The sequence below is a fragment of the Microtus pennsylvanicus genome, chromosome 18 (assembly GCF_037038515.1).
Source record: "Microtus pennsylvanicus isolate mMicPen1 chromosome 18, mMicPen1.hap1, whole genome shotgun sequence".
NCBI lineage: Eukaryota > Metazoa > Chordata > Mammalia > Rodentia > Cricetidae > Microtus > Microtus pennsylvanicus.
In genome coordinates, this window is record NC_134596.1 from 41,040,532 (window position 1) to 41,063,336 (window position 22,805).

General features: G+C 44.8%; 1 protein-coding gene across 2 annotated transcripts in view; it reads right to left on the minus strand.

The window, feature by feature from the left end:
• Positions 1-15,750, minus strand: part of Acer3 (alkaline ceramidase 3) — a 66,943-nt gene extending 51,193 nt beyond the window's left edge. For both annotated transcript variants that reach the window (XM_075952393.1, XM_075952392.1), the window contains exon 1: positions 15,566-15,750. In XM_075952393.1, the coding sequence (XP_075808508.1) occupies positions 15,566-15,668 (103 nt within the window). In that variant the 5' untranslated portion in view covers positions 15,669-15,750. The remainder of the gene's footprint in view (positions 1-15,565) is intronic.
• Between the last annotated feature and the right edge of the window lie 7,055 nt (positions 15,751-22,805).

Here is a 22,805-nt window from a genome sequence, read left to right on the forward strand (position 1 = left end):
ACACTCGAACACACAAATCATCCAGATGATGTGATGCTGGAACAAGAGAGCTCACCACGACCGACTGGAAGGTCCAGACAGACCCACGCATATTTAAAATGGAGCATAGAGGAAGGAGCAGAAATCTTTAATAAATAAATAAATTTAAAAAAATGGAGCATACAATAACGCTGGTTTCCAAGTTGTTGGAAGAATTTAGCAAATGGTGAAAAGTAGCTGAAGTAAAATCCATCTTAAGAAAACTTAAGGTTAATCTTTCTTCCCATATCTTATATTAGGTAAGCCAAATATAGTTTTGAATATGTAGGAGTAAAGTATTAAGAGTACCAGGACATGAATTTTAAAAAAATCACTACATACTACTTGAGTAGCAACACAATATGACCCACTGTGAATCTCAACCTTGAGTTCTCCTGAAATCTAAATTTATAGCCGAGATCCTACTGGTTCAGTGCAGAGACAAGCTAACGGACGCACACACTAAGACCCTGTGATGTCTCTCCATGGTTCAGTGCAGAGAGAGACAAGCTAACAACAGGTCAGCTCTTCTTGCTGCCCAAGTGAGATGTAGGTCCTGCTCTCCCCAGCGCTGCAGCTGGTAAGAGGCAGGGGAGAGGGCAGAAAGCATCACAGGCAGTGAGGGGCATCCCTCACCCACACCACCTTATGACAGATGAGAGGAGGGGCCAGGTCTTTCTTGCTTACATCTTCATGGCCAGCTCACCCCAGCTATTTACCTTTTTTTACATTTTTTTAAAGTTCAAAGTTCAATGAGATAACATTGCAAAGGAATATACATAAACTAAGTATAGGAACCAGCAAAACAGGCTGGAGAGATGCTCAGCTGTTAAGAACACTGCTGCTCTTGCAAAGGACCCGATTTTGATTCCCACCACCCACACTGGGTGGCTCACAACTGTGTGTAACTCCAGATCCATGGGTCCAACAGACACCAGTACTCACGTGCCATACATTCACACTAACATACAAACACACACGCATACACACGCATGCATGCATGCTGGCACACAGTGAAAAGACAGTCTTTAAAAGGGGGCATTAACAAAAAAATCAAGAATCACACAAAGATGAAAAAATTCAAAATATGGGTATTTCTTTTAATGTTTAAAGAAATAAAAGGTAACCACAAAAAACAAGCACAAAAGGAAAAGAGACACTGAGACATATTTAGAAAAAAATTAATCCTCTAGAAATGAAAACTTAATAAAAAAAACTAAAATAAGTTGTAAATTTAGAAAACAATCAAACTAAGGCTGAATTAATCAGGTAGAGGGGCCGGGCAGGACATGGCAGAACTGGGCAGGACATTACCAATGGAAAGGCCCATCTTTCCAAGACATGAAGCAACGACGCTATGTGAATCTAAGGACATCAGCAGTACAAGGCACAGGGCACAAGATGAGGTCACGTCAGAGGACGCAAAGGCCGGTTATGAAAGCCTTCCTAGGCTAGACTCTCAACATGGCATTCCTGGGATGCTGATACTGCTTAAATTATTATTTTTTTTTCAGATTAAGAACAATTTCATTAGGGCTTAAACGAAAAGCCTGCAAAGCAGGCAACCTGTAAATGTCAGAGGCTGCAAGAAGACTGGAGATGAGAAGAGAAAGGAAACCATGGAAGAAGACGCATGACAGGAAGGACAGCTTTACAGAGAGTAACAAGCCCAAAGTGTTAGGGGAGTCGTGCTTAGAAAAGAAAGAAGAAAACAAAACAAAACATGCTTTTCTGAATAATTTAGAAGAAAGGACAGACTTACAAAGCTAGCTGTGACCGAGTAAACTACTACCTAGATGACTTTCTTATATCTATCCACAGACCTACATACAATAAAACTGCCAGTTTATAAATATATAAATCCTGGCTAAGAGAAATAAATAGCTATCTATAAATATGCAGACAGTCTTGCACTATAAATAAATATATATGTTGGAAATTTTCAACAAATATATTCTTTGATTTTGTTTCTAAGACAGGGTATAACTATATAGCCCTGGCTAACCTTAAATTCCTTATGTAGACCAGGCTGTCTCAAACTCAGAGATCCACCTGCTTCTGCATCCCCAATGCTGGGCTTAGAGGTATGTGCTACCATCAGCTTAATAAATATATTCTTAAATGCACAGCTTAACTTTAACAGTATTAAAACTCAGGATACTTCTGAGAAATGAGGCACGAAAGGAAATTAGAAAACAATATGATAACCAGGTTATGGCTGCCCCAAGAGAGTAAGGGAAGGGCACTGTTTTGGTACCACAGGAGGGTGAGATTCAGTGCTCACAGTGGAGTAAGACTGAGGCCTTGGACTATTTCAGTAATGGGCACTAGGTCTGAGATTGCCTGCTATGCTTAAGGGGCTAACGACTCACAGCTGTATGAAATAAAAAAGAGCCGGTTGTGGTGGCGCACGCCGATAGGATTTGCTGAAGGAGGCAGAGGCAGGAGGATCATGAGTTTGAGGCCAGCCTGGGCTACACATCTTGGGGCTGGAGAGATGGCTCAGTGGTTAAGAGCATTGCCTGCTCTTCCAAAGGTCCTGAGTTCAATTCCCAGCAACCACATGGTGGCTCACAACCATCTGTAATGAGGTCTGGTGCCCTCTTCTGGCCTGCAGGCATACACACAGACAGAATATTGTATACATAATAAATAAATAAATATTAAAAAAAGAAATAAAAAAGAGTAACCATTCACAAGTATTGACAAGCAATAGAGCTGATTCATACTGATCCTGTTACAGGTAAAATAATAAAAACACAATGGGAACAATAATTATTTCACTTGGGAAAATAAAAACAATGTACGTATGTATTAGGGTTTGAGATGTAGTCTTGTAACCTCAACTACTTGGGCACCTAAGATAGGAGAGTAGAAAATTCAAGACCTGCCTAGCTGACAAAGCAAACTCAAGGCTAGTCTGGGCAACTTAGGGAGCCAGACCATGTGTGGAGGAGCTCAGTGGTTAGGAATGTGCCCAACAGGTACCCCAGGGCAACCATGAACTCAGTCCAACCACAACAAAACCATAAGCTTGTTTAAAACATTATGAAGGTTTTAAAATATTTATTGTGTGTGTGTGTGTGTGTGTGTGTGTGGTGGTGTGTATAACGGACGGTATGTGAATGCCATAACACATGTATGAGGCCAGAGGATGAAGGCAGATGTCCACAAAATAATCCCCACCAGTTCAGAATTATGAATAAATAAATTATGTTTAAATAAGAGAGTTCCAAACCCAATACAAAACTATATACACTAGGAACAGATATCAAGTTCTATCTAAGGAGTCTAAGTCTTGTATAGGAAATGGCTTGGCTAGATCATAAGAGGACGGTAACTATGACTATTTAATCTTCAACACTATTGAAGGCCTGAGAAGGGAGATAATATTACTTGAGCAGGCAAGAAGTACAACCAAGCAGCTTCCAAAGGGAGCAATAAATGACGGAGACAATTAGCTACCTGAGCAATCACCCAAAGTCTCATTTGAAGCGCTGAAGCCATCAACTCTGGCTAGGGCCTAGCATAACTGACTGACCATTTTCAGAGGCAGGAAACTTTTCTTATCCTGTCTTGGCAAGATTTGACAGTCTGGGTACCATTTATTTTGTCAGTGGTAGAGGTATGGGCGGTTCCTTGACCAAAGGCCATTTGTGCCAAGAAGAAAACAAACTCCGAGTGGAGTGTCTTCGGTGCTCAACATTCTCTTGGGAATAGATGGGTGCTGTCAGGAGCAATCAAGAGCAGAAGGAGTTCCCACAGCAAGAGGACAAGTCTGTGGAGGCAGCGGATTGTATCCACGCTTCCAGGCTCGCACAACTTCTACTTCATGAGCCGTATTACAGACTTACAAAGGGTTTGTTTGTTTGCTTTTTAAATGTGTCTTAGTTAGGGTTTCTGCTGCTGTGAAGAGATGCCATGACCAAGGCAAGTCTCTTTTGATTTTTTGAGACAGTTTCTCTGTGTAGCTTTGGAGCCTGTCCTGGAATTCACTCTGTAGATCAGGCTGGCTTCAAACTCACAGACATGCACCTGCCTCTGCCTCCCGAGCACTGGATTTAAAGGAGTATGCCACCACTTATTAAGAAAACAAGGGTGACTTACAGTTTCAGTTTAGTCCATTATCATCACGGCAGACGGCATGCAGGCAGACATGGTGCTGGAGAGGAGCTGAGAGTTCTATATTTTGATTCTTGGGCAGCAAAAGCAACTGTGTGCCCTACTGGACATAGCTTGAGCAAATATGAGGCCTCAAAGCCTGCCCCCATAGTGACACACTTCCTCCAACAAGGCCATACCTCCTAATAGTGCCACTCCTTAAGAGCCAAGCACTCAAACACATGTTTGATACCTATTCAAACAACCACAGGTTTGGTTTGGTTTTATACTTTTAATTCTTTTTTTTTTATTTTGGTAACAACATTGTGAACTTATGGGATGCCATGTCTTGTCAAAAGGTTGAACAAAAGAGGGAAATCAGTGAACCTACTAGACTAGCTAAAATACCAGATGTAGAAACACATGGCTTAATTAATTAAAAAGACAACAAGAATGTTTTAAAAAAGCAAAGAACAAATGCAAAATAGTAAAAAAAAATGATAACCAAATCACACAAATACTGACAATAGCTATAAACAGACAACATCTGCCAATGAAAAAGCAGGGATTTAAACCAGGTGTGGTGGCTCATGCTTATAATTGCAGTACACAAGGGCTGAGACAAGAAAGCTCTGAGTTCAAAGCCTACCTGAACTATAAAGTAAGAAGTTATGTCAAGAACAAAAAAATAAAAAATAGAGACATTGTTAAAATAACTGTGGTGGTTTGGATAATACAGCCTGCAGTGGGATATTTGTTTACACTGCATGCCTCATCTGCCTAAGGCACTGGTCAGTTTAACAGCGAACTGACCAATAGATGGCAGGAGAAGACAGGCAGGACTTCCAGGAAAAGAAAGAAACCAGGCCCGTGAGACACAGAACGGAGGAAAGGCTAAAAAGCTATGGCAGAATGTAGATTAATAGAAGCTGGTTAATTGAAGTTATAGGAGCTGGTTGGGAATGAGCCTAAGCTAAGGCCAAGCTTTCATAATTAATAGTAAGTCTCCATATTTGGGGGCTTTCTGTCCAAAATAAAATAAAATAAAATAAAATAAAAAACCGACAAGAAAGTCCTACTACATACAATGGCCCCCATAGACTCACATGTTTGAATGCTTAGACCATAGGAAGTGGCACTATTAAGAGACATGACCTTAACCCAGACCCAGAAAGACAATTATCACATATATTCACTCATAAGTGGTTTTTAAACATAAAGCAAAGAAAACCAGCCTACAAATAACAATCTCAGAGAACCTAGACAACAATGAGGACCCTAAGAGAGACATATGGACCTAATCTACATAGGAAGTAGAAAAAGACAAGATCTCCTGAGTAAATTAGGAGCATAGGAACCATGGGAGAGGGTTGAAGAGGGGAGGGGAGAGGCAGGGAGGGGAACAGAGAAAAATGTAGAGCTCAATAAAATAGCGAGAGAGAGAGAGAGAGAGAGAGAGAGAGAGAGAGGGAGGGAGGGAGGGAGGGAGGGAGGGAGGGAGGGAGGGAGGGAGGGAGGGAGGGAGAGAGAGAGAGAGAGAGAGAGAGAGAGAGAGAGAGAGAGAGAGAGAAAGAGAGGTGAATTTGTTGGAATAGGTGTGGCCTTGTTGGGGGAAGTGTGTCACTGTGGGGGTGGGCTTTGAGGTCTCATATGCTAAAGATATGCCCAGTGTGGTACACAGTCTCCCTCTGCTGCCTGCAGATCAAGATGCAGAACCCTGAGCTCCTTCCCTAGCACATGTCTGCCTGCACACTGCCATGCTTCTCGCCATGTTAATGGACTGAACCGCTGAGCTGTAAACCATAAACCCTCATAAATGTGTTCCTTTATAAGAGCTGTCATAGTCATGGTGTCTCTGCACAACAACAGAAACCCTAACTAAGACACTGACAAAAATGAATATGAGTCTATTATAAATCCTATAGAAAATGTGCTTTCAATGTAAAAATATAAGATAGGCTAACATTTAAAAGCTAGGAAAGAAGAGTCATCCAACACGAACTATAAAAAGTTAGGTGATGCACTGGTACCACGGAAAGCAGAGTCCAGGATTTAGCTATTACGGTAAAGGGTCAATAGCGCAAGTGTATCAATGTGCACACGGTCAGTACCAATAACAAACTTTACTACGTATAATCAGAGTTCTGCTTGCTCTTCTAACTGTTAAAAGCAGTCTGTCTTGAGAAATCCGAGGACATATCTAAGCGCTAAGACCACATATCTAGAATGAGTCAACAATTATTCCCAGTTCTGCAAACAAACTATTTCAACTTTGGGCTACACTTTCATTGGGTGAAATACCTCTTGATTATTATTCATACATTAAAGGGATCAATAAAAGGATGCTTATAAAATTCTAGGAAGATAAAACAGCTTTCAAAAGCACAAAACTTAGTTCTTATTTTTTTTTAGTCTCGACATCTAAGATTTTTAAAAAAGTATGATACAATTTGGCATACCAAGTTTACGTAATAGGAAATCAAAATTGCTCAAAACTCAACTTCAAACACTGTTTTCAGTTACTTATTGCTTAAAAAAAAAAATCCATCCAAACTGCAAAATTTCCTAAGACAAGTGACTCTCTCTCATAGAACAACGTGAACAATGGAAGGGCATGGGCGTGTAACACACACGCGAAGAGCCAGAGGTGGGGTGGAAAAAGACTGACCACCTAAGAATAAACAAACCAGATATCGTGACATATGGGTATGCATTCACCAGAACGGTTAAAGTGAAAATAACTGAAGCAAAACACTGACAAGAATGTGGACCAAGCTGTATGTGTGAGGCAAGCATGGTAGGTAGCACAGGGCTCTATTCCCAGCAGTCAGGAGGGCCAATGTTTAAGGCTAGCCTGGGCTACATAGCCAGATGCTGTCTCAAAACAAAACCAAAACACTATCACTGTAAAATGGAGAAAAGCCTTGTAGTTTCTAATGCAACAAATATATATATATATACACTCTATGCCCCAAATATTCCAACTATAGGGATCTGCCTACAAAAAATAAGATGGCTCTACTAGGCAGGTGTGGTGACACAAGCCTGCGACCCCAGCACTTAGGACTGCCACAAAAGTCAAGGTCAGCGAGGGCTAAAGAGCAGGTCAGCTAGGACTGTACAGCAAGACAGCCAAAACACTAAACAAGCAAACAGGTTGAAAATAACAAAAAAGCATATGTCCATAAAACACTTGTCCAATAATGTTCGTAACAGTTCTATTGATAATCATCAAAGTCCAAAAATAGTCAGACGGACACCCCAGCCAGAAAATGGATTCTGTGTTTCATTCATAGTAAATGACCACTACACAGCAGCACAGATGAATCTCAGAAACATTCTACTGAACAAAAGAAACCTGACATCAAACAGTAAATACTGGATGATTCACTCCACTTACATGCAGCTCCAAAACAGGCCACTCTACTTTATGGGAGGAGGAAAACATAAGAACAATGGTGGCGGGGAGAGGAAGGAGGAGATGACTATGGACACAGAGGGGCATGAGGTGCATGGCAGAGCCTCCATCTTCTCTCCCCTTCTCCCCACACTTGCTGGAGAGAACAGAAGGCTTCTAGGGCTTCAGGTATGCTAAGCACTCAGTGTGCCATAAAGCGACATCCGCAACCCACAGCTGTGTATCTCAAAAGCAGTTCTGTTATACAGGTGTGCTTATTTTTCAGCAAATATAAGTTTGATGTCTATGCATTCCATTGAATGAAGACTTTATACCAAAAGGAAAACACACAAAAATTGAGCTTTATATAATCAAACAAATGTGAAAGGTTTTTTAGGGGAAGTATACTGTGTCAAAAAAAAATAATAAGATGATAGGCCAAGCAAAGAACCAGTAAACGACCAGATGTGTGAAACTGTTAGAGGAGAGGAGGCAGGGGAATGGCCATCCACCATGGGGTTCCTCCAAGTCTGCTGTAGGTTTCAAATTTTCACCTAGGGAAAAAAAACAACATTAAGCTGGGATGCCGAAGAGATGGCTCAGTTGTTAAGAGTACTGGCTGCTCTTCCAGAGGACCCAAGTTCAAATTCCAGCACCCAACTGAGGCTTACAACTGTCTGTAAGATAGTCTAGTTACAGAGGATCAAGTCCTCTTCTGGCCTCATTGCATATTAAACATGCAAGTGGTACACAGACATACATGCAGGAAAGCACCCACACACATAAAATAAAAAATAAACAAGATACAACAATTAAGATATAAAGTGCAGTGGTGGTGTACATCTTTAATCGCACCACTCACAAGCAGAGGCAGGTGGATCTCGGTGAGTTCAAGTCCAGCCTGGTCTACAGAGTGAGTTCCAGGATAGCCAGGGCTGCACAGAGAAACCCCGCCTCAAAAAACCAAAAACAAACACGGATATAAAGTGCTTATTTCACGTGGCTGAGATCCTGCATTTTATAAAAAGTAAAATGATACAGAGAATAAATGATTTACCCAAAGATACAAGCCTGAACTGGAGCACAGTGCAGACTCTAGTACATAGTAAAATGCCCGGGATTCTCATGTTACCATAACTGTCCTTACTGCCTCTTTCTGGCTCTGTCATCTTGCTGAGTTCCAAACATGTCTGTAGCCCAACACAAAATTGTAAACTTATTGAAAAACTGAGGGGTTTGGGGTGTGTGTATGTGTGTGTGTGTGTGTGTGTGTGTATACTTGTAGATGACAGTGCAGTGTTGGGGTGTTACAGTATCAAAAGTCTGGCACATCTATAAGTCTTTCTAACTCTGTTTCATGTTTTTATTAAGTATCATTTCATTCTGTTCTAATGTACCCATAAATACATCCACCACAACAACCAAAACCATTTACTTGCAGTCTCTGAGCTGGATATATTAAACCTAAATCTTTTTTACACTAAATTTGATCTTTCATTTGTCCTTCCTTCTTCGGCTGACTTTTATGCTGCACATTGGATGCAGTGCCTTCCTGTCCACTTTTCCTTAGGAAAGGAATTCTCTAGGGACAAGGGAAATGGCTCAGTGGACAAAGGTACCTGCCATCAAGTCTGAGGACCTAAGCTCAATCCCGATGACCCAGATGGTAGAAAATGAACTGACTCTTGAAGGTGTCCTCTAATAGCCAAAAGCACAAGCATTCATATACACTAAATAAATAGAATATAGATGTAATAAAAATTCTAATGAAAGAGCTATCTTCCTGAAGATGCCAGCCCACAGAGACCAGGACTAAGACTCCTGATGTGTACTCACATATATCAAGAAAAATGGAAGGAGCCTGAGAAAAGGAAAGAAAAAGAAAGGAAGCCAAAGAGACTAGATACCCCTAGTGACATGTGTACGAAAGACAACTGGTTAAAGCCTTTCATCATAAGCTACAGAGAAGAAACAAACTCCTTTCTCCCATCTGCGTGAATCTTATAAAAAGTCATAAAGACCGAGGGCACTGAGGGCTGCCTACTTCCCTCTGCCTGGATCCTACAGATAAGACTGGAGAGTGGCAGCAAACCCATGAGGAGGGAGAAACAATACTTAGCTCAAACCATCTCAACTCCAAAATAAAAGGAAGATGGCAAGCTGGTCATATTGTCAGCGGCCAATCATGTTACCTCCTCTGGCGGAATTTCCAAATATTCTTTAGCTTTTTTATAAATAACTCCTATAAAATGTAAATTCTCGGACATTCTTCTACCAAATACATTTTAAAATGAATCTCACTTGAAAGGAGCAATGTAAACAGGCCTGGTATCTAAAGTCTGCAACACAGCTGCGCTGAAGGCTGACACAGTAAGTTCAAGGCCTGTCTAAACTACAAGCGGTGATTTCAAGGCTACCTTGGACAAATCAGTGAGATTCTATCTTAGAATAAAAAACAGAGAGTTGAGCTTAGCTCAGAGGTATAGACAGAGTCAGAGAGATAGATTCAGACAGATATGTAGGCATACAGGCATGGATAAGGATATATAGATATATATTTAGCCCACATGCAGCCCTAGGTTCAGTCTCTAATCTGGGGAGGAAAGTATGCCTATTGATATCCTACTAGCCTTCCCAATACCATGGATAGAGAGGCCGCCTATACATTACAGTTTTACAGTCTGAGGTAATTGACAAAATAGCTCAATGAATAAATGAAATATTCAGAAAAAAATTAAAGGCAGGGTCTCTTAATACCTAGGGTGGACTTAAACTAACACTGTAGCCAAGAACAGCCCTGAGCTTCTGACTCACCTGTCTCTACCTCCCAAGTCCTGGAACTATAGGCATGAGCCACCACACCCAAGTCTTTAAATAATTTTTAACTGAGTAATTTCTTCTCTGAGGCGATAACAATAGCTTAGGACGCTCCTCTCCTTAGGCACTGTTTCTTCCACTAAACTACTAGCACTTGGAATGCCACCTCCTGCATCTGTGTGCCACGGCAGAAAGTGTCGGACCTACGTTTGAACACTGTTTCTGCCACTATTAGTGGTACAGATATATGCCACTGAGGAGGTAACTTCTTTCTCTTTTTTAAAACGAGACAGCATCGCCTACTTAGTAAAATGCTTTGAGGATTATTAATATATAGGCATCTTCACTCAGCAGAGTTCCAATATGTATATATCTTAGTTTGCCAGAATTGAATGAAATAATACTAATCCAAATAAATAAACTACAAACTTCACTGTTAGATCTTTAACCCATACATAATCACATAAATTTTTTTTAGTGACCAACTTAGTTAATTCTTTCAAAGCTGGTTATTTTCAAAGTCATTTAATATCTGTTATTCAGTCCATGTACAGAGAGCAAAGCATATGATTGAGTTTTATCTTTTTCTCCTGGTGACAAGAGGGAACTGGTCAACAGTGGGGAAAGGGCAGCAGAGAAACAAACTCCAGTCAACAGAAGTTGCAAACCAGTGTAAGCAGAGTTATGAAACAGAAAACCATGGAGATGTGCTACGGGATGTCTGTATATGGTGTGGAGGTGCATTGCTGAACGGCCAGTAGCTAGGCAGGAGGTACAGGCGGGACTTCCAGGCAGAGGGAGGAGGAGGAATCTGGGCACACAAGAGAGATGCGAAGAGACACAGAGGAAACAGCATGGGTGGTACATGACAGAACGTAGATTAATGGGCTAATTTAAGCTATAAGAGCTAGTTAGGAACAAGCCTAAGCTACAGGCCAGGCTTCCATAACCAGTAAGAAGTCTCCGGTGGCTGGCAGCACAGAAAGACGCATTACAGAAACGCTTATGCCGCTGTCACTGAAGAGGCTTTAGAGTTACTGCCTGAGGAACTCAGTTAAGGCAAACTTATCAACACATTGAACACAACAGTTGTGGGGAAAACAAAGGAAGATAACCCAGAAGAATAGCAGCCAACAAAGAACAAAACTAAGTCAATTCTAATTAAAGGAACTTTGGGAGCTATTTCACAATATAAAAAGTGCAAAGAATAAAATGCTAAAAGACTGTCCAAACTCAGAGAGGACTTGTCAAAGCATTGGGAATGCATTCACTCCAAGTTGATGAGAAAGCAAGTGTTGTTTGCGCTACACTTGATAATAAGTTATTTCACAGAGAAACAAAACACGCTTGTGTATGTGGTGGCAGGAGGGCACGGGAAAGGTCAGACTACTTGTGGGAGTGAGTTCTCCCTACCGTCTAGGTTAGGGAACTGAACTCGGGTCACCAAGGTTGGCTAAGTACTAGGTAAGTGAGCCATCTTGCTAGCCCTGTTTGATGAAAGCTTTTAAAGTTCACAGAACAACTCTGACTTTTCTACTATTAATTACAAGACTGAATTGAGTTTGGTCCCTGGAGCCCACATGGTGGAAGGGAAGAACTAGCTTCCGCAAGTCATCCTCTGACCGCCATACAATGCAGAGTGTATACACCCCCTCCGCCACATAAACACCCAAACAAATAAAATATCATTAGCCCAGTTTCAGCTTGCGCTGTTATCTGTATAGTCCATATAAAACAGGAACCACTTATCCCTATAACTTCTAGTACATCAAGGGGCTTGCTATTTCTTATCTAAAGAGACTCTCTTTCCTTCCCCCTGGTCCTTCCAATCTTTTCAAATAAAAAGAAGTTTGAATCAATATGGGCTGATGGCTTTTAGCCTGGCAGTGTTTGCAGACGTCTTTAATCCCAGAACTCAGGACACGGAGGCAGGTGGAGCCCTGAGTTCAAGGCCGACCTGGACTATACATCAAGTTCCAAGACAGCCAGGGCTACCTAGAGAACCCTGCCTTGAAAAACAAAATAGACAGGTAGGTAGATAGGAAGATAGAGAGACAGATGGATAGATAGGTCGGTGAGTAGATAAAAAGAAGAATTAATTAATTAAAAAAGAAGATAGCTTTGCAGGACTGACAGTTACCACAGCTACAACGGTGGTTCCCCAAATTCAATTATTATCCAAAACACATACTGTAATCCTGAAAGATGGCTGAATAACTTGAATGGTCATTCAGTTTGTCTTTTGTGACGACATAGGATTTCATGTCTGTTCCCCCTTGAAGGCAAGAGCAAAACAGTAAGGGTAATAAAAGCAATGACGGAGAAGAAAAGCTGCACAAGACTACACCCTCAACCTGAATACTGTTACAGTACTCGTTACTACTTTAGATAAATTACTTCTTAAAAACAGACGTTCCTGGGCCGGAAAGATGGTTCAGTCGTTAAGGCCTAGGCTCACAATCAAAAACACCGGAAACTGTGAGTTCGAGACCAGCCTGGTCTACAGAGCGAGTTCCAGGACAGGCTCCAAAGCTACAGAGAAACCCTGTCTCGAAAAACCAAAAAAAAAAAAAAAAAAATAGCAAAAAAAAAAAATAGCAAAAACACCGGAAATACATGCTCCTTCCAGGACTGGGGCTCACTCCTGTGATCCTAGCACTTGGGATGCTAAACCTGGAAGAGTGCCAAGAGTTTGAAGTCAGCCCAGCATACATGCACACTGAACATCTGGGTGGAGTGTCTGGGCTACAGAAACCTCTTCGCAAAATGAAACAAACTAAAAGTTAAAAGGATATGAACGCTTCGTGTTATTAATCTGTGAAATGGGCATAATGATACCTTCAGCGAATGACTGTAAAACTCAAGAGAGAAAACATATTAAAGGCTTAGCAAATTGTGGCACACAGATAATAACACTTATTTTCCTTGATAAAACTATCATTAAAGCTCATTAATATAAATATGATAGAGCTACAATGTCAGGAGTAGTACACAGTACATAGTTTAGATGTATTTATATAGCTGTTACTTATTTGGTTGGTTTGATTTCGTTGTTGTTTTGTTTTTGAGAAAGTGTTTCATGTGGCAAAGTCTGGACTTGAACTCTTGATTTTCCTGCTCCTACCTCCCAGGCGCTGGAATTAGAGGCATGTGCCAACACATTCAGCTTTTTAAATCTGCATATTATTCAAAGGCCAAATCCTCGCACTCCAAATTACGATATTATGTTATATATGGTCAGACAATCTGACTTAGCCTCCCTCGGGTCATTTTCTCCCAAGGTTTGTACACAACGGGCGGCCAACACACTCCCTGACCCTCTTCACGCAACCCTTTTGATTGCTGCGTCCAAACCGTCCCTCAGTCTACTCCGTTTCCTCTTCTGAGCACATGAAGAAGTAGAACCATTTCCCATTTCTCGGAGCTATTTGCCAAAATACAGTATCTTCCTCTCTCACAGTCCGCATGACTCAACGGCCAGTTTTCTCTTTTGATTCTAATCTAAAACCTTGGTTCTGAACCAAAAGTCTTTATTGCCTATATATAAAAAAAACAAAAAACAAAAAAGTGAATAGAGCTAGGTCCTTTACAATTCCTCTTAAAATACATGACTTGGGTGAGCAATGCCTATTTTAGCACTTTCTGTGACAACCTGTTCAGAGGCGGCATCGCTGGTTAGGACGCCTTCCCTTGTGCCGAAGCAAAAACCTTTCCCCTTCCAGTGATTTTCTTCCACCCACTGCACCTAATTCTACATTCTAGAGAAAGTGTGTAAACTTCCAGTTCAGAGAAGCATGATTTTAAGTCTCCCTGGTGGTCATGAGCCTCTGGTAGTCTTGCCAAAGTGATCTAAAAACGAACTGGCCAAACGCTCGCTTTGTCGATGTTTGGATTGCCAAGTAATTAGCCTATAAATAATGACTCTGCCCATCTTTTCCTTTACTGTACAAAAACTATTCATTTAAACTAGTCATTCAGAGAAAGTGATGCTCCATCTCCATCATGGCCTCAAGGGCATGGGACTAACATCCTGAAAACGGCAAGCCTCGCTGCAGGATCATCTCACATGAAACTCGCCCTCGAGAAGGACTCGAGAATGGGAATGTGAGCTAAGAAGAGTTTTCCCTCGTGGCCTAGTAAAGTGGGTCCCGTTCAAAAGAAGACAGTAGCAACCAAAGACGGTTCTCTGCTGCTTGCCAAAAACAAACAAGAAAAAAGAATGACCAAACACCGTGCTCGCAAAAGCTGACCAAACTGGACAGAAGAAGTGGCAGATTTCTTTCTAGCATGCTAGAAATAATCATCTAGGAAATACACACACACACACACAGAGAGAGAGAGAGAGAGAGAGAGAGAGAGAGAGAGAGAGAGAGAGAGAGAGAGAGAGAGAGAGATTCCCCAAACCGGGCCAGCAATGCTGGTCTAGCAGCAGCAAATCGCGGTCTCTGAAGGTGCATTCATGGAAATGAGTGTCCTCGGATGACCATTAACCCCTAGAAAGCCCGATGCGCTAGACACAGAAGGTAGCAAGGAGACTTAAGTCTCTCGTGCTTTAGCGAGAGTGGCTGGAGCAGGAAGGTAGTGATTAACTGCTCCGGCTTTCACTTTGGGGGCAAGATGAACAGCGATCCCCTGCACTTGCAGACACCGGGGTGAGGGTGAAGGGGGGCGGGGGGCGGAGGCTTCGGCTCGGAGAAACGGTAACTGTTCCCTGGAGGTGAGCGAGGTCTAACGAGAACCGGAGAGAGGACGGGAAGGGCCCTGAAGAGTTTCCCAAGCTCGGGGAGGACGAAGCCCGTCAGCGTCCCCCAGGGGTGCCCTCCCGGATGGCTGAGGAGGATGGCAGCAGTCGGGCCGGCTTCAGGGCCCTCACGGCAGAGACCTCGGGACCGGCAGCGCCCGGCCTGGCCGCAGCCGCGCTCAGGGCTCAGGTAGGAACTCCCGTTCCCAGCCGCGCGCCTCGCTCTCTCCTCTGAGGTCCAGGCGCGGCTCCCACGTCCCTTCCGTCCCCGACCCGAAGGCCCCCCTTGAAACCAGTCCGGGCATACCGGGCAGGCCTCGTCGGCTCCCCGGCTTCCCCCCTTCGATCTCGCACGCCCAGCCGCCGCCGCTCCCGGGCCAGGCCTGGAGCCTTTCGTGGGGCGGCGGCCAGGTTCGCCCTCCACGTTCCTCACTCGCCGCGTCTTCGCCCCTCGGCGCGCGCCCTCTCTCCGTCCCCGGGCCCCGACTCACAGAACTCGGCGACGAACAGGGTCACCGCATAGTTCTCCTCACACCAGTCCAACGTGGAGGTCGTGGGGCCCCAGTAGCCTTCGCGGTCCCCAGCCGGAGCCATCGCGCCGACGCCCAGCACACTCGGCTCGGCCGCTCCCGGGCCGGCTCAGGCAACGCGCGCTCTCCGGCGCCCTCCTCCCGACCCAGAAGGGCAGGGGCGGGGCTAGAGCCGTCACGGGACCCGCCCCGCGGCAGGCCCCGCCCACCACGCCTCCGGGCCGCCCCCTTTCTACACGGCCCCGCCCACCGCGTCCAGGGAAAGCGCCCAGGGCCCATTCAGATGGCGCCTGGTGAGTGACCCTGTCGCTCCTGGGCCCCGGTGAGTAGTGATCCACGGGAGGAGTTGGGAAAGTGGGGAGTCCGGCCGATCTTGACACGCCCTTGTGTATGGGTGACGGCGTCTAGCACCCACTTTTCGGTCTGGACGCGACCAAGCCTCTATTAGTGTGTGGGCGGTCTGGTTTCATTGGGGCAAGAAGGAGATGAAATCTTTCTCTGTCAAGCCCGGGGCTAGATTAAACTTGCACAGTGAGGCACCTCAGTGTCTGGACTCTGGCCACAAGCTTAAAAAGGAGGAGACCAAAAAGAGCACCTACCTAGCCAGCTCCGGCGATTACTGGGAAGTCACTCTGAGGGTCCTGTAGAGAAAAAAGGAAGGGGGCAACTACTCAGAATGGACAGAATAAAAAATAGGTGTTGGCATTCTTTAAAAGTAAATACTGGATAAAGCACTAGAAGTGTGTGGCTTCCCTTTGGGCGTCTATGCGTGTTGTTTCCTGCCTTCTTAAGTGAGCCTGACTCCCTGACTCCCTTGTCGACCACCTAGCCTCCCTCTGTTCCAACATCAGGATTGGAATATACATACGTACCTCAGTCTTCAAATTGGACTATTAAGAATGAAAACACAGGGGAGCTGGAGAGATGGCTCAGAGGTTAAGAGCATTGCCTGCTCTTCCAAAGGTCCTGAGTTCAATTCCCAGCAACCACATGGTGGCTCACAACCATCTGCAATGAGGTCTGGTGCCCTCTTCTGGCCTTCCGGCATACACACAGACAGAACATTGTATACATAATAAATAAATAAATATTTTTTTAAAAAAAAGAATGAAAACACAGGCCTGTGACATGGCTCAGTGGGTTGACTAAAGACATTTACCATGTGAGCCTGGTAGGCTGTCTTATCTCAGGAACCATGTAAAAATGCAAAGAGGGAACAGACTTAACAAAGTTGTCCTCTGACCTCCTCCATGCAAGCAACATGGCACACATGTCTGTCATGTGTGCACACACACACACACAGTAATAATAGGTAAAAATTTAAAAATAATAGGCACATTCTGTTGCCTTTTGTGTTCAGTTTCAGTGAACTCTCCCCAGGTCAGGAAGATGCTGCTCAGCTTCCATGGTCCTTCCTTTGCTTCTGAATTTGGCCAGCTCCCCGCCATTCCTTTAAAACCCAGCTCCCTGAAGACCTCCCTAACTCTCACACCCAAGAGCCCCTTTGCCCTTCATTCTTGTTCTATAGTCATGATGCTGCAAATAGAGGCCTTGCTTTCCATACTTTGAGCTCCAGCCTGCAAGAGTCTGCCAGGCCACACTGTACGAAACGAAGAGCAGAGATCAAGGATTATACAGTTGTTGTTTTCTAAGGAAAGCAGATGAGCCACAACCAAAGGGAAAAGAAAAAACGGAGAGATCATTAGTCACAAGGGTTTATCATTCACGTGGGTTTATCAGAGGTCATCCATTGTAAGTCAGGGTACATCTGTATCTTCCTTTATTTGTGAAGCCAGGTGGTGGTGGCACACAGCTTTAATCCCAGCACTCAGAAGGCAGAGGCAGGCAGATCTCTGAGTTCGAGGACAGTCTGGTCTACAGAACTAGTTCCAGGAGAGCCAGGGCTACACAGAGAAACCCTGTCTCAAGAAAGGAAGGGAGGGAGGAAGGGAGGGAGGGAGGGAGGAAGATTTTCCATAGTCCATTTTTCCTCCATATGAAATATGAATGGCACCTGAAGTTTACCGTTGGTCTGCATACACACACTTATTCACACATGCAAGCCATACACTCACACAAGATCATGTTATATGGGACCTGGCAAAAATGAATTGAACCTCTACTAGAAACCAAGGCTTCAGCTCAGGGGTGGGGGATGCGGAGTGGAATCGCAAAGGTCCCGAATTTCAGCCTGAGACTAATTTAACTGCCAAAGTGGAATCTGACAAGACACCCTGCCCAAGTGAGCTAGCAAATTCACTTTGCAATAAACGCTTAATAAGCATCTACCGGTGTCAGATGGTGTTGTAGGCAATTGAAGAAGACAGAACAGATATACGTACCCAGTGGGGCCAAATGGCTGTAGCCAGCATAGCCCCTAATACTTACAATCACATGCTCGGAGAGTTTTGAGATCTAACAGTCCTACAAAGCACTGCCTTGATCCGTATAGTGAAACTGACCTGGTGAGTTAGACATTTCTCCCTAGGACACCCAGATAACAAGCACCTGAGCTAAGGCTGGGACCTAGGTGGTCTAGTGTGAGGGCCACATTTGGATCTCCTGTGCCCAGCTGTTCTTCTAGGGGCTGAGCTGACAAGAAGACCACGGGCTCTCTAAGGGCCAGCACGGGGTTGGGTTCCACTCCCCACCTGGTATGGGGAAACAAGGCCTGGCATTCCTGCAGGAGCAATTCCGTTTGGAGCCCAATGGGTTTTGAGCAAGAGCTTGATGTAGCTAGCTATATCGATCAAGGGAGGGCAGATAACATTAATGTGGCTTACGTCTGCCGAAGGAAGGGCAGATCAACACGACTGGGCAAGACCCAGAGCTCCTGGACGCGTGAACAGCGCTGCGGATGAAGAGGGGGCGCAGTTTCCAGATTGTTCACACACAGAAATCAACAGGGTTCGTAAGGAACTCGAAGGAAGGGTTAAGCGAGAAGGACAAGATGGGGAGTTGGGCTCTAGCCATTCCCAGCTGCTGGAAAAAAGCAGAAAATAAATCTGGCTGCTCTGCGTTGGGCAGTCTGTGAGAGAATGTGTGGAGAGACATTTCTGGGCAAGAACACAGCCTGCGAGGGCTTGAAAGGGCAGGAGAAAGGGGAGCAGAATGAGGCATTTAGAGCATTGCGTTTGTGTGTAAGAACAACTATTAGCCTGAGGATTGAAAGCCCTGGCCTAATATACTGTAATGAGATCCTTGCTATGTATCCTAACAAGAGCAGAAGGGGGGGGGAATGGCCAAATCTGTGGGTTAGGCAGAATAGGTTTCCAGGTCTGTGGTGGGCAGGGGCGGAGGGAGTCTTACAGTGGGGCAAGATGGGGAGAAGAGAAGAACCAGGCAAGTCAAGGGGCCGTGACAATAATCTTCACAAACGTTGGCCACTTTGTTAGGATGCAGCCCTGGGGAATTCTTGCACCATCTTTCAGGGACAGACCTCCAGGGCTCACTGATTTGTGAGAAGGGGAGACGAGCAGAGGTTCCCAGATCAGCTCCTGAGCCCCCAATGTGCCACCCTGGGAGATAATAGCTACACAGGACCAGAGCTCGCAAACCTTTGGTTAAGCACCTTGAGCAGGATAACAAAATAATGTCACCGGGGGTTGAGTAATCACTAAATAACCCACAAGGATTGTTTCATTTTGAATGAGATCATAGAAATGTCAGCAATGTGAAAACAACCTAAGAATCTGTGCTCTACGAACTGGAATGCGTCCTCTCAACGTCACCTAGGAGCCAGCCTTCTCAAAGGCCCAGGTGCATGTGTGTGCAGTTAGGAGCCTGTTATCCACACCCTCCTCAGAGCTGTCAGTTTTCGCCCCTATGCCGGCCTGAATCTCAATCTCCTACCCACATCTGTCTCCAGGGCCTCAGCTCTTGAATCAATTAAGATCATTTTTTTTGCTACGAATGACAGAAAAATAGTTCCAGCACCCTAACGGGGAAAAAAAAAGCTTTTTAGCTGGCTGTGGTGGCACATGCCTTTAATCCCAGCCATCAGGAGGCAGAGGCAGGTGGCTTCTCTGTGAGTTCAAGGCCATTCTGGTCTACAGAGCTAGTATATAAGACAACGTGGGTGGTTATACAGTAAAACCCAAAGCAAACAAAGAAAAAGGATTTTTTTTCCCTCAAGTAGTAGACAGCCCAAGTTTCTACCTCAGCTGCCCAATGTAAAGCGTCTGCTTGGTCTTCAGCCCCATGGTCAGAAGGTCACTGCTGCTTGTGCAAGCATCTAACTGTGATCAGGCAGGAGGAAGGAAGGCAGGGCAAGGACAGGGGCAAAAGGCACATACCAACCCGGGCCTGTTCTTTGTTATCAGGAAAACAATATCCCTTCCAGAACCTCCACTCGGGGATATCCATTTAGAAATACTTGGCCAGAAGCAACTGTGGGAGACCAGAGACAATGATGGCGTTTGGGGAAACTGGCAGGAGAGCCTAGGAGAGAGTTCGAACTGGACTGTTACCCCAAACAAAACCGACACCTGTTAGGGAAGAACTCATCCAGATGACCTTCTGAGCAGGTCCGTCAGTCATTTCACAAGGCTCTCAGATTCCGTGTGTTTTAAGACTGACCCGCCACTTCCCCCCACATGTTGGCTTCCCTCTCTGTGGTTTCTTTTCTATGGTGTTGCAATACAGAGTCATTGACCCAGTCTGCTGAAGAAAGAAGCTATAACTGACAGCCAGTTCTCCCATCCGGTCACCTCCAATCAGTGACCAGCTTCTGTGGGTTCCTTCTCCGTCCATTTCCCTCCTCCCTCAGCCGTACGTACCTCAGGGCAGGCCAAAGAAAGTCTTGTCTTATCCCATCTCACAGCTTCTTCCTGCCGAAGGATCTGTTCTTAAACTCAAAATTATCAACATCCTCCAAGTACTAACGCTCCGGGATTTTTCCAGACCTTCTGACGTGATCCACAGAGCTCTCTGTCACCTGGTCCCTGCTGACCTCTTAGGCCTTAAATCACAATTCTAAAATGTCCCCTCTCCCTCTAGAAAGGATTCTTGGTTTCCCCTTACTCCTGGGCATGTGAGCATATTGTCCCTTAACCTCCAACCTCCCTTTTCTTTCTTTATCCTGCACCTTCATGGCTAGCTTCTTCTGAATTCGACGTCTCTGCTTAGACCTGGCTTCTTGAAGAGACTCTCCCGATCCTTCTGTAACTTCTCTCCCTGCATCTGTCTCCTCTGTTCCTCAAACTTCCCAGCAAACCTGAAGAAGCAGACTGCCTCGTGGACTGTACACCTTGAACAGCATGTCTTCAGAAACCCAGAGCCAGGCCCCAGGACAAAAAAAAAGTGTCTTAGTCCCTAGCATGATCCCAGTGCGCCAGCACAGTCCTGGCTGCAAAGTTGACCTCCTGTCTACCCCCCAACGATTGGCCTTACTCTCCTCTGTACTGTCTCACCTACATAAAATAATGCCAGCTAGTGTCAGGGCCCAGACTGATATCAGACTTACCAGCTGCTCAACCAGCCAAGCTCTTCCTATAGTCCTTGTGATCTTCCTGCCTCTACATCCCAAGTGCTGGGATTACAGCCAACTGTTATTTGCTTGGCCTGTTTTAATTCATCCTGGGGCTTGAACCCAGGGTCTTGTGCATGCTGGACAAGCACTCTGTCAGCGTGCTACAGCCCCCAGCAGTGCCTTTCATTATCGCTGAGGCTTTCCCAGCTCTAGTCTTCAGCCCCTTCACCTAAGATTCATGGCTATTAGCAGCAGCCTATTAGGATTGCTGTTAGGAGTAAATAGGATAATGGACTTCAAGCACTGAAGAAAACATTTTATCCAATAGCAAGAATTTAATATACATTGACCCATATCATCATTTCTACTGTTATGACTATTGTTCACAGAGTACTTGTTGTTGAATTCCAGCTAGGCATTTGATTGAACATATGTAGATACATAACTTCATTTCATTCTCCAAGGAAATATAAGTATCACTATTCTCATTTTTTTAAGATTTTATTTATTTGTGTGTGTGTGTGTGTGTGTGTGTGCATTAGATCCCCTGGAACTGGAGTCACAAGATGGTGGTGAGCCACCTGACATGGTTGCAGGAAGCTGAACTCAGGTCCTGTACTCTTTAACCACTGAGCCACTCTTCATTTTACAAATAAGAAAATCAAGACACAGCGAGCAAAGTAATTCATACTGGGCTAGCAGAGAGGAGCAGGTAGAAAAGACCATGAGCAGCAGGGGGGTTAGGGCGCCTTTGGAGTCTCTCCAGAGGACTTCACTGCAATAAATGATCTCAGAGAAGTGCAAGGCTGAGTTTGAGTTTAAATACTTGCAAGGGAGGCATTAACACACAAAAAAACAGGAAGATGTTAACAGGGTAACAGGAAGATGTCTGGGGAAAGGCCAAGACACACCTAAGGAAGGGTCCCAGTCAAGTGTCTTAGCAGCTGCGGTTTGGAGGATCTTGGAGGCTGTGGAATGACGTTGTTCAAAGAGTTTCTAAGGGACCTTCTTTCTTTTTTTGATAAATGAGATTACTGACTGGTTCTAATACCTTGATAGGAATACAACATGATATAGTTTTTTAAAAAAAGACACAAAGAGTCAGGCGGTGGTGGTGCACGCCTTTAATCCCAGCACTCAGGAGGCAGAGGCTGGTGAGACCAGCTTGGACTACAGAGTGAGTTCCAGGACAGCCAGGACAACACAGAGAAACCATCTTAAAAACCACAAAAACAAAATATAGCAATGCTTCAGGGTCCAGAACTGTCCCAAGTCTCTCTTGAGCCATCCCCGCCTCCTGCTGCCTGTTACCACCCGCCTCTGCAGCTTCTTTGACTGCATGAGATCCAGCCTTTCGGGGACTTTTGACCTGCACCGTCTTCTGACTCAGAGTCTAGCATGCTGTAATTCCTCCCACTCCCATTCTGGGCACACTAGCTCCCAAGTGCAACTGAGCCCCAACCTGAGCCTTGCTGAGCCAGAATCTACGTCTGACCCGCACTGCCCATCCAACTCTGGTCAGAGTGGAGGCCTGGGCTATGAGAAGGCAGAGGTCAGCAGCCCATGTACCAATCTTGCCAGCTGGGCCTGCCAGCTCTGTGTCTGCTTCAGGAGCCATGCATGCCCTGTGGTGAGTTGTGCAACCTCAGCCTTGCTGTTGCAAACTTCAGGCAATAACAAGGTGTTCACAGGACACCACAAATTCCCACTTATAAAAGGGTAGGAGAGACG